Below are 12751 nucleotides of genomic sequence, written 5' to 3' on the forward strand. Positions count from 1 at the left end.
CTTTGAAGATACTTTCTTGTTCTTTTTATGAAGTGCCCTGGCAATTATGTCCCAGAGGTGTTCAATAGGGTTCGTATCTGATGACTGGCATGGCCATGGAAGCTTTTTAATGCCATTCTCATCAAACAAATCTTGGGTCAGTTTAGCCGTGTAACAAGGAGCCCCATCTTCCATAAATAAAGAGTCTTCTTTAATCATTTCACCATTGGAGAGGATTGGAAGGAGTCCTTTCTGCAATATGGACACATATTTATCTGAATTTATGTTTCCCTCACACTCCACCAGCTCTGATCAGCCATTGCTCCAAATTGCTCCCCAGACCATTACAGAATAGCTGCAGTGTTTCATTGTTTGCTGCAATCTTTTCACATCAAATTCTTGATCACAGAGTCTCCAGGCCCACATTCAACTACTGTCAGGAAATATAGCAAATCTGGACTCACAAGAGAATATGACAGTGTCCCAAAATGCTAGTGGCCTCTCCACCATCTCACTGGCCCAATCTCTTCTCCGCTTGATGAAAGCTGGTCAAAGAAGTAGCTTCCTTCTTGCTGCTTTGCCATAGTAACCCAAGTTTGTGAAGATACCTGACAGCTGTTCTGGGACTGATATCAACTTGTTCTACCATGTCAGATGCTTTGCAAAGAGGATTATCCTCCACACTTCTCTTAGCAAAGAGAAGGGTCCTGTCAGAAAGTGGGGTCTCAATGTCTTCTGTGATTTTACAGTAACTATGTCCACTTCCAGACTGACCCACAACACAGCCTCTTTGAAATTGAGACAGTTCTAAGGCTTCTTTGAACTTGGCATGATTAAACAGTAACATATAGAACTGAAACATAAAAATGTCGATTAATAAAGATATAGATCTTTACAAGTTACAATAAACATAAAACATCATTTTATGGGGTGTCATGTCTGTGTGTGTGTATGTATACACACACACACACACACACACATATACCATCTCTTTCTCACTCCAACCTCAACCCACTCCCTCTCTTCTAAAATGCAAGTAGCCTTATAGCTCCTCCACAGTATTGAACCTGTTCTGTTCTGGCCCCTCCTCTCATAATTTAACTCTTCATCTAGCATAAAACTACCTATCTGTATGGCAACTTCACTAATGTTGGTGGCATGGTTAAAAAAAAAAAGCACCCAGTATATAGCGTAAAGTTAGTGGCATTAGGAAAAGCATCAAACCAGAGAAACCATGCTAAAGTAGACAGTGGAGTATGATACAGTCCTTGGACCTATCAACCGGTTCAACCTATGTGATCATGGAAAATGGACATTAATCTTGTAGCATCCAAATTACTCCATCAAATGTAACGCTTATTTATTCATATTATTTTGAATTAATCTTGCATTATCTTGCAGCTTTGAGATTTTGATGATGTGATTGTTTATTTTTTAAGAATGACATTATAGAGTAGGTGTGAGAGGCAGAATCTGGCCAGTTTGAACATAAAACAGAAGAATATTTTGGCCAGATATAGTCAGTTTAAATATGAAAGGGTTAAATGATGAAGGCACCTGGCTTAGTGGTTACGGTATTCAGCTCACGATCATAAGGTTGTGTGTTCAATTCCCAGTGATGTGTTGTGTCCTTGAGCAAGACACTTTATTTCATGTTGCTCCAGTTCACTCAGTTGGTAAAAATGAGTGGTACCTGTATTCTAAAGGGCCGGCCTTGTCACATTCTGTGTCATGCTGAATCTCCCTGAGAACTGTGTTAAGGGTACATGTATCTGTGGAGTGCCTAACCACAAGCACATTAATTTTACAAGTAGGCTGTTCCATTGATTGGATCAATTTATGCCAAAATATAGCAGTCTGAGGCAGCATTATAAACAAAACTTTCAAGTTAAACTGGATGTGCTAATCAATATATATATATATATATATGTATATATATATATGTTTGCTTTTATGTCAAATAACATATAAAAGCAATTTAGCATTAAACTGAAAGCTTACTTTTAATAGAGTACATGTTTATTAAACTTTTATAAGGAAAAGATTTACAGTGACTTCAAAGTATCTGTTTGCTTGCCTTCATCACCCTATCAAACAGCCCAATGAATGCAAGCAAGCCAAAACTTCAAAATCACTGTCAAACTTTTCATTAAGCAATACATACATAAGTACACATGTACATATATTACAATACATATACTCAGATACAAATGCATATTCTTTGTGTGTGTGTGTGTGTAATAATCATACACATATATTCATAGACACAGGTACTAAAATATAATTTCTCAATAAACATGCAGCATTCCATTACTAATGCAAATAGATAGAGATTAGAATCACTATATATGACTGCCATGCACAGATAGGAGAAAAAGATAAATATCGACAGACAACTGAAGCAGATCTGAAGAATTTTAGTCAAATATATATAAAAAAAAAGAAGTTTTGCTAGTCCTTGAGAAATTGAAACAAAGTTTTCAAAAAAATTCCTCAAAATCAGAGACTGGTGGAACACAGCAGCAATTAGTTTGTTCAGGCAGCAGAAAAACATATGAATGATAACATCAAAAACCATATTAGAAGCTTATTGACAGAACAGCTTACTGTAGACATGCAAATTCTTCAGTACTTATTTGCCGTATTTATTGCATGTTTTTTGTTGATTTTTTTTTTTGTTCACAACAAAAGAGACAGGCCTATTTTGAAGGCCTACTCTCATCCATCATCCCACTGTGAAGTACATTAAACATGGAAAATCATTTGTACCCCCTTCATTACAAAACAAATTTCTATTGAAATGCACTGCTTTTGTGTCAATTAATTTTGAAAATAATGAAGAATTTAGTGAAATAATTTTCTTATTATTAAGCTAATGTTTGGAATGTAAATTAGTATGAAATTTTGATGGAAGATTTTAATTTAAAACACTTTAAAACAGAAATTTTGTATTATAGGGACAAGACAGATTGGTATCAAAAGGGTTTAATAGCTTCAGTGATAGTAAATACTAAGAGAATCTCACCTCTTCTGATGTAACCTATTAGATGATCATAAGCTAAATTACTATCTTCAGCTTAAAAAGAAGCCAATTATTACCGAGTTGGTTGGTTGGTTGGTTGGTTGGTTGGTTGGTTGGTCGAATGATGTGGAAGGGGTGGTGTTTAATTCCAGGCTGGCTCCATCAAGTAGACACACTTGGCACACAGATAATCAACAGATTGACTAGGTTTGAGCATATGGTTCTAGGTATACCCAAGCTCCACTCTAGATGACAGCACACTCGTATTAACATGCAGTGGTTAATGATATAAAATAATACACATACATATATCTATGTGTGTGTATATACATCATAATCATCATAATTTAACATCCATTTTCCTTGCTGGTATGGGTTGGCCAGTTTGACCAGAGTTGGCAAGCTGGAGAGCTGCACTAGGCCCCAGTCTAATTTGGCTTGGTTTCTATGGCTAGATATGCTTCCTAATGCCAACCACTTTACAGAATGTGCTGAGTGCTTTTCACATGAACCAGTGCAGGTGCTTTTTATGTAAACTGCCATGGGCACTTTTTACATGGACCAGCATGAGCAGTTTTTAATGGACCAGCACAGGCACTTTTTACATGAACCAGCACTGATGCTTATTATGTGAACCAGCACAGCTACTTTTTACTAGGACTAGAATATATATGTGTGCATGTACATACATATATGTGAGTTCGTTCGCTCATTTAACATCCATTAATTCATGCTAGGCCCTTCCTGTTGCTAACACATTTCACATGTCTTCAAAAGCAAGAAGTGCCCAGACAATTTCCAGACAGAAGAGTCATCACTATCATTGCTCATAGTTTGTGCACAAATGGAAACAAACATTCACACACACAAATATATATATATATAATGGGCTTCTTTCAGTTTCTGTCAACTAAATTCACCCACAAGGCTTTGGTCAGCCCAGGGCTATAGCACAAGACACTGCTCATGATGCTGTGCATTGGACTCAATCTAAAATTATGTGGTTAGGAAGAAAACTTCTTAACCATGTAACTATGCCTGTATACACATACACATTATATTATATATAAACACACACACTTAGCAGTGACTTTGAAGTCTCATCATACAGAGTTAATTTGAAGCTTCTGACCACAACTTAATATGCTTCACACTTTTTATAACTGACCTGAAGATGACCGGGACAGTGTGGACCTGAACAGTACTTGGCCAGGATTTGAACTCAGAACATAAACAGATATGACCAAGTTCCACAAGGGACTTTTAGCCAATGCTCTACCAATTATATTACAAACCAAATCTCCAACATTCCATTTTTGGAAAGTTTAGCCTATCTATATCATAATTTTATGTACTGTATATTCACCTTTGATGAGTTGTAATGCACCTGAGCACTAAACAATAATTTCATTATTATTATTATTGTCATTTACTTTTAATCTGCTGTTTGATGCAATCACTTGCCAGGGCACACCCAGCGCCCTAGGGCAAGTGTATTATTATTATTATTATTATTATTATTATCATTATTATTATTATTATTATCATTATTATTTTATTATAAGAGATCTTAAAAATAATTTTTTTAAATTAAAAAAAACCCACATCTTTCTGTATTTTACATTTTGCACATGTATGCATACATGTACACATACATAACTGCACATACCAGGCATTTGGCTTTATGAGTTGCAGAAAATAAATTAGGTTTTGATGACTCAATAAAGATATATATAGATCACATGTGACCTTCATTTATTTAGAAGGCAATGAGAATTTAATATTTACCTGACAACACTTTCAACTGTTTGCTTAAAGCTACAGAACTAATTAAGAAATGCCTTCATAAGTGTAATGTCTGAGCAGACATGGCCCTGTTCATAAATTTGTGTCTCCCAACATTGAAATATATATGTATACAGAAAGTGGTGTATTGTGACATAAAGGAGAAATTGGTGGTGTAATAAAACTGTCATAATATCTGTGTGTCTGGTAGCTGTTTTGGGAGGATTGTATGTAGTTGTACACATGGGAGGTAGGTAGGTAGGTTTGTGTATTATCTGTGTGTGAGTATGTGAAGTATGCAAACACAGAAAAGTGGACATCAAAATTATGATGATGACTATATATATAATTATATACATGCATATGGTGCTTGTAAGATAAAAGGGTTACACCATATTTTTAGTACAGTCCATATTTATTAAACTTTTACAAGAATAAGGTTGACATATAACTTTGAAGTTTCAGTTTGCCCACCTTCGTAAGACTAACGAATGCAAACAAGCCAAAACTTCAAAGTCCCTGCCAAAGTTCTTTGTAAAAGTTTAACACACACACACACATACAGTATATTTGTTATACGTGTATGTGTGTGTGTTTATCTCAGAAGACAAAAGTTGACAGTAACTTCAAAGTTCTTTTCCAAATTAAATTTCATACAATACTTAAATATATTAAGTTATCTTTCATTTTATGTCTGACTGCTCTTAAGCATGATTTTGCCATGTATTTCCTTATTTTCAAAATAGCCACACTGTATCCCTGTGTATGTCTATTCAAATCACTGCCAACTTGTGGAGCATTGTCAACACATATATTAACCCGAGATGGTTGATTTCATTTCCAATGAGTTCAATGTAATTTTTACAAATATACAACTGATTGTTTATGTAAAATAATGTGTGTGTGTGTATGTCAAGAGAGTATAAAGTCCACATCATTTAATGTAACTATCAATTCTTGAAGGATTAATTGTAACATATACACACACACACCATACACACAAATGCATGTGTGTGCACGTTTAAAACATTCATTAGAATCTATGTGAACAATCCCAACACAGATGGCAAAAGGTAATGAAAAAAAATCAATCAATAAATTTATATAAAGTGTGTACATGTTGAAAACTTTTTAAAATATGATATTCATCTTGAGAAAGTATCTCTTATAGACATGTGGTGCTAAAAACACAGAAAAATAGCAGCAGCACATCTTTAAGACATACTTTCTTGAGATGAATACTGCAGTTTTAAAAGGCATTCAACATATACCAACTTTAAGTATGTATGCAGATTGCTAATTTCTAATTAATATTGCTTACAAAGCTAATTATAAATTTTACTAAATTCTTCATTATTTTCAAAATTAATTGAAAGAAAAGCAATGTATTTCAACAGAAACATGATAACAAAAGGGTTAAATTCAAAATAAACTTTTCATCAAGAACAGAAATGTTGATTTAGATAGTTTTATCATTTTTAAAATTAAAAAAAGAATTCTTTGGTAAAAACTGCTCAATATTGTATTGAAGCATTTATTTTTGGCCTAAATTACTATTTGGCCTTTGTTGTATGATTGCATGCTGGATACAAGATCACAATTAACTCTTGTATCTCTGTATGTAACATGAAAATAAATCCAAAGGAGATAATTTTTGCATCCACGTATTTTTTAAGTAACAATTTGTCTTTAAAAAATATTTGTGGATATTTTAAAAAAAGCACCCTCAACTGAGGGAAGGATGTCTGAGAGAGGAGGAATTAGCTTTGTGCCAGATGTTGAAAGACTAAAGTATTAAAATCATAGTTTTCATGTCTTTGCTCCAGTGAGTAGAGTTACATTTATTTCAGCCCCACCCAGTGGCTCATTTGTTACACTACAGCATTATTCTTAGGGTTAAAGCATTGTATTGTCTCAAATTTTGTTATTAGTTTGACATAGTGTGGTGACAAAAATTAAGTGCAATAGTGCAAACTATACTCTTTGCCTACAGATGCATGTAACTTCTTGCCAAAATTTGAAATCAACATTTTAAATGTCTTCAATACCCATCAGAACACACACAATGTGTACGTGTGTGTTCATTCACACACTTTCTAACCTTCAGTTGTTATTTCATAATTCTTTAATCTCTGACATTTTGGGGTAGAACCGGTCATAATTATTTTGGAAAAGGTCAAAACATCCAATTTATGTTTAAAATTACAGACACCTCTTCCTCACAGCTAACTAACTTATTCCACTTTCTCAATTGTTTATATTATCAATTTTTTATTTACATCTTTTTAATCAGTAGGAGAGGCAGTGCCCATGACCCTTCCCAAGGCCCTTGAAGCTCTGGGAGGAAAGTATTCTCAAAGTGGAAACCCAAACCAAATGTTTGCAACAGAGCGAACTCTGCTACATGCCCCTATGGTCCCAGATAATGGTGTTAAATCAATCACTGGATTAAGTAACCCACCCAATTGAGCTACACAGCATGACGTGAACTCAGAACACAAAGCTAAAACAAATACCACAAGGGACCAGTCAAATGTAACAATTGTGCCGAACTAGTGATCTGAATTGGTACTTTTTCTATTCAACCCTGAAAGGATAAAAGGCATAGTTGACTTTAACAGGATTTGAAGTGCCAAGTGTCAGGCGAAATATTGCAAAGCATTCTAATCTGAAATTCTAACAACTTTGCTACTTACTGTTTTTATTAATTGTTGAAGACAAACACTTGTTTCTTGAGATTCAACTGTTTCTACTCAAATGATTTTAAATTCTGGGCACAACTACATGTAAAGGATAGAGTGAAGTTGGTTTTTAATTCACCCCAGTTTTGACTGTCTTTATTTTATCTCTTTCAACCCAGAAATGAAAGGCAAAGTTAGCTCCGAACAGCTTTCAACCCAGAATCTAAACAGTCAGATGTTTTCTTTTTCTCTTTCACACACTCACACACAGAGTTATGTTCTTACAAGTCAGTCATAAGTTATGTTCTTACAAGAAGATGCCTATGTTGTTTGCAGAGCCATCTAGTCTAGAATGGTTGACATAAAACTGGGGTGATGTCAGGTATGCAGCAAGACCACATGGAATGAGGCAGCCCATTGTAAAATCATGTCTCAAGAAGAAGTCAAGGAAGTTGTGGCATAGTATACCATGACTTTTTCTGCTATTAATTTCTCCAAAATTTACAAATAAATCATCCATGCAGCTAATAATCCAATCCAATCATAGGCAATCTGTGACCTGCAAAACTTTGGCTTGTCTAATGAAAAATTACCTTGAATTTTTCTTAAGAGTGTAGCCAACCTGGTGATGAGCCACTTCTCATGTGGCCTACTTCTCAAAAAAAAGGCTGCCCATGTCTAATCATTCCATATAGTTCTCTCAGAACTCTCATATGACACACAAACATGAGAACTAACATTTCTCTACTGTACTGTTAGACCCTCGTACATCAAAACCGACAGGCGAGTCCATCATAAGAGTGTGCACATGTGATGTGTGCATGTCCCCTAAAACCAGTGACCAACAGAATGGACTTTGATTAAAGCACCAATCAGTCAAAATAGTGGTGTTAAACTAAGTAACAGGTTAGGCAAAAACGAAAACTGGAACCATCTATCTGATGGACCCTCACACAGATTATGTTTAACCAAGGTCATTCACAAAGCTTCTGTTGATTTAAAGCTATAGTAAAAAAAAAAAATGTTGCTAGGATGTCATGTCTTGAGATTATACCTGAACACTTATAATTATGATGCAAACTTCTTATTCATCCAGTCATTTATGTTGGTATGTGATTTCTGTTTAAAGTTTCAACACATTTTTTAATTGGAAGGGTGTAGAGTCTGATATATATATTTGTCCATTCTTTTGCGTAACATCCATTTTCCCATGCTATCATGGGTTATCAGATGGTTTCACCATGTGAGACCATGTCCAGAGTAAACACTACAAGTTTGATGGAGAATGGTGTATATTTAAAGCAGTATTTTATGTATATTTAAGGCAGTATTTTATGAGCAAATACTCTTCTTGTCACCAGCTCTGATATGCTTCCAATTGTGATTTATTATTTCACTGGTCTTTCAAAATGAAAAACAACAGTTACAATGTCGACAAGGAATGTAAACATCACATTACCTTTTGCTCAGATGGCAACAAGCAAAGATGTGGAAGGTCAATATTCATGTGCATACATGCATGCACAAACACACATATATTTATGTGTGTGTTATCTCAGGTTGTAAACTTGTATCTTAAAATGTCTTAGTTATAACACATACTCTCTCTTTGAAAAATCCAGCTCATTAATAAATATATTTTACATGTATCACACTGCACCTAACACTGCTGCTGCTACCACTGTTGCTGCTACCACTACTACTACTACTACTACTACTATTACTACTGCTACACATAGACAGGCAATAATGAAAGTGATGGTATGCAGATGGTACTGTTCACATCAGTTGGAATCTCTCTTAACTTTAAATAAACTACTCTGCCATTGTTTTGAGATACCACCCATCCACTCAGCCATACGCCCACAATAATACAAATCAGAAAGGCTTCCAGACTTTTCTTTTATAAACATATACAAGCATTAACTGGTTAACTTGTTTACTGGTTTCTTTTCTTTACATTTTTTTTTTCATTGCTTTCAAAGAGTTACAAGAATAACATTAACAATGACAGCAACAACCAACATCAATACAAACAACACCAATGACAATACAAATACCAACAACATGAATAGTGTTGAGAAATAGCAGTCAAATCATACCATGTCAAAGTGAAGGACACATTAATTAATGTAGTCCCGGATGCACTGTGTCAGATTAGAAGAGAGATAGTCACATTTGGAAAACCTTGGATCATAGGCCTCCTGAATGAGAGCTTACCTGGGATGACATAACAACAACACTAACAACAATACTAACAACAACACTAAGAGATGCATGTGAATGGAAGAATGAATAAATGAATGCAGTGCTGTTTACCTTTATTTACAAATGCTGACCTATGTATGGCTGAAAGAAAGCAGACATGGAGTCACTTAGCATTATAGGGGAAGAGAGGAGAAAGAAAGGGGTTATAGGAGTGGACTAGAGAGAGAGAGAGGGGGGGAGACTGAGGGAGGAAATGATAGCAAGAGCAGAGAAGATGATTTTAAACAGATACACATAGAGGCACACCCTTCCCTTGTATTATGGCCTTGTAATCCTGAAAATCTTGCCTCATGAAATTCTGTAATGCTTCCAATATAACAAGGGATGGCTGTACAGTAAAAGTCCTTACAACAAAATGTCAACAGACAGAAACATTTGTGGAGGTTAAAGCAACTGGGGAAAAAAAAGTTCCCCTCTTCATTTTGCCTCCAACAAAGCAGAGATTGGCTGTTTACAAGAAAACCTTTTATCTTCTGCTTAAATCAGATACATCATAGCTTCTACTGTGGTGATATAAATCGATGACCAGTGTTGTGATAATAATAATTAACATACTCTCAGTTATAAGTGTATGTGATATACAACAGTTTACTCTGATATATGTATCTATCATATCTAAGAACTATGTGAGATATACTATAGTATACCGTGATATCATTTAACTTATCTGCTACAACTGCATGTAATACATCACAGTTTACTGTGACAATATCATGTTCTGCTACAGAGCAACTCTGAAGCTTAGGAGTTAAGAATAAATTACCTTTCTAACATCACACCTCCACCATGATCATTTCTTGCTCAGCACATGACACACATCGTTTAACATCTGCTTTCCATGCTAGCATGGGTTGGACGTGTACAGAAATCATTATTATCGCTACTGATGTACATAGAAGGCCAGGTCTACCATACAGTAGTAGTTCTCCATACACCTTAAGTATGTATCATTTGTGAAGACAATTGCTTCTGTACCTGTCCAAACTTATCAATGGTATCCACATAAAACAATGAAATAACCTCTGTGCAATAACTTCATGCATTGGGCCTCACAGAGACCATTGGCATTATGTTGTGCTTGAGAAGACCCGTCTAGCCGAGCAAAATTGCAGTCATGACAGATACCGGTGTCACACAAATGGAATCCATGCCAGTGGCATGTAAAAGCACCTATTACACTCTCATAGTGGTTGGCACTAGAAAGGGCATCCAGCTGTAGAAAACCATGCCAAATCAGACTAGAGTCTGGTGCAGCCTTCCAACTTGCCAGCTCCAGTCAAACCGTTCAACCCATGCCAGCATGGACAACGGACGTTAAATGATGATGATGATGTAGTTGCTTAACTTACTAGAAATATCACTCATATCTTCAAACAAAAAAGTAAAGGTATATATATACTAATAATATAATAATAATATATAACAACATATATATATATATATATATATATATATATATATATACACATATATATATAGGTGCAGGAGTGGCTGTGTGGTAAGAAGCTTGCTTCCCAACCACATGGTTCCAGGTTCAGTTCCACTGCGTAGCAATTTGGGCAAGTGTCTTCTACTATAGACCGATAGAATAAGTACTAGGCTTACAAAGAATAAGTTCTAGAGCTGATTTGTTCAACTAAAGGCGGTGCTCCAGCATGGCCAAAGTCAAATGACTGAAACAAGTAAAAGAAGAAAAGAAAAAGAATATATATATAAAAGTATATATATATATATATATATCAGATAATGTGCTCCTAGATACACTACATTCAATTAAATGACAGGATGATCACATCAGGAACACTTTTGATTACTGGTTTGTTCAATCAGTATTGACCAGAGAATAAATAACAATGGATAGCTAGATAAACTGGGCCATTAACAGTTAAATGGTTTTGCTAGAGATAAAATGAATCATTGACCCATGTAGAAAATAATTTAGTGCTTTAAAAGCATGACCAGTTGTGACTTTCTTAATAGATTAGGCTAACAAAAAGTAAAATAAACTTATAATCTGAACAGTCCTTGGTCACCTTGGAAACTGCTCTTGTGCTAAAAAAAATCTTGCCCAACTATCATCTGTTTAACTTACATTCAAGAGGGTTCCAGCCATCAAAAGCTATGGGTGCTGTCCTTTCTCACTAGCATTCAATATATTTTAAGTTTGTTCAGAAATAAATAATTTTAAAACAATGAATTTGTCAAATCTCATCTATAGCAGATATTTTTCAGTTTGACCCAGAACAAAAGAGGCATGTAAGTTATTTATTACATAACAAGACACCAAGATTATATTTATGGAATATAAGGCTGTTTACGGCCAATGAAAGTGCATAATGGAGAAACAAGAATTTGAAAATATGAAAGGAAAAAAAAGAGGAGAGTGGACAGGTTAATAAATAAACAAAATCATAAAAGAAAGCTGATCTGCTTCCCTCCATCATCAGCATTTTTATTAGAGAGAAATAAATTAATCTTTCAACTTAATGAAATATCTTTATGATTCCTATTTGTTCTATTGCCATCATCACTACACAACTTCACATCACACCAGCAACATCACAAGACACTGAGGAAGCCTCTACATGGTTGCATCATCAGCAGCAAGAAATCACAGCCAAATCTTCCTCACAAACTACTACTCAACCAGTTAAATATAGAGAATAAACTAATACTAATAATAATATATCGAAAAGGAAAATGTGAATGGTCACAGCTTGAGTTCTGGTTAGTATTTTTCATCAGACAAAAATTAATTTTCCCAACATGTGCAAAGGATGTTAGAGAATGACAGTTGCAGAGCTACTAGACTGTAAATAAGAAGACCATGCCCATTTTCACTGTGGCCACCACATGAATCTAAAGGTGAATAGAAATGAAATGGGCAGTGAAGAGAGTGTCACATTCACACCATTACATTGCACCCACATATGACTTGATTCATCACCAAAGTATGCCAGACTATGTAGTAAGGTTGTCAGGTTAGGTGAAGACATCATATGGATCTGTGGATCAT

General features: G+C 35.0%; 1 protein-coding gene across 3 annotated transcripts in view; it reads right to left on the reverse strand.

Moving 5' to 3' along the window:
• Positions 1 to 12751, reverse strand: part of LOC115214304 (SLAIN motif-containing protein 2) — a 114207-nt gene that overhangs the window by 23913 nt on the left and 77543 nt on the right. For 2 of the 3 annotated variants that reach the window (XM_029783471.2, XM_029783473.2), the window contains exon 4: positions 9787 to 9816. The exons of the other annotated variant lie outside the window; for it this stretch is intronic. In XM_029783471.2, the coding sequence (XP_029639331.1) occupies positions 9787 to 9816 (30 nt within the window). The remainder of the gene's footprint in view (positions 1 to 9786; positions 9817 to 12751) is intronic. 3 annotated transcript variants of the gene reach the window in all.

This window comes from Octopus sinensis, linkage group LG7 (genome assembly GCF_006345805.1).
Source record: "Octopus sinensis linkage group LG7, ASM634580v1, whole genome shotgun sequence".
Lineage (NCBI taxonomy): Eukaryota > Metazoa > Mollusca > Cephalopoda > Octopoda > Octopodidae > Octopus > Octopus sinensis.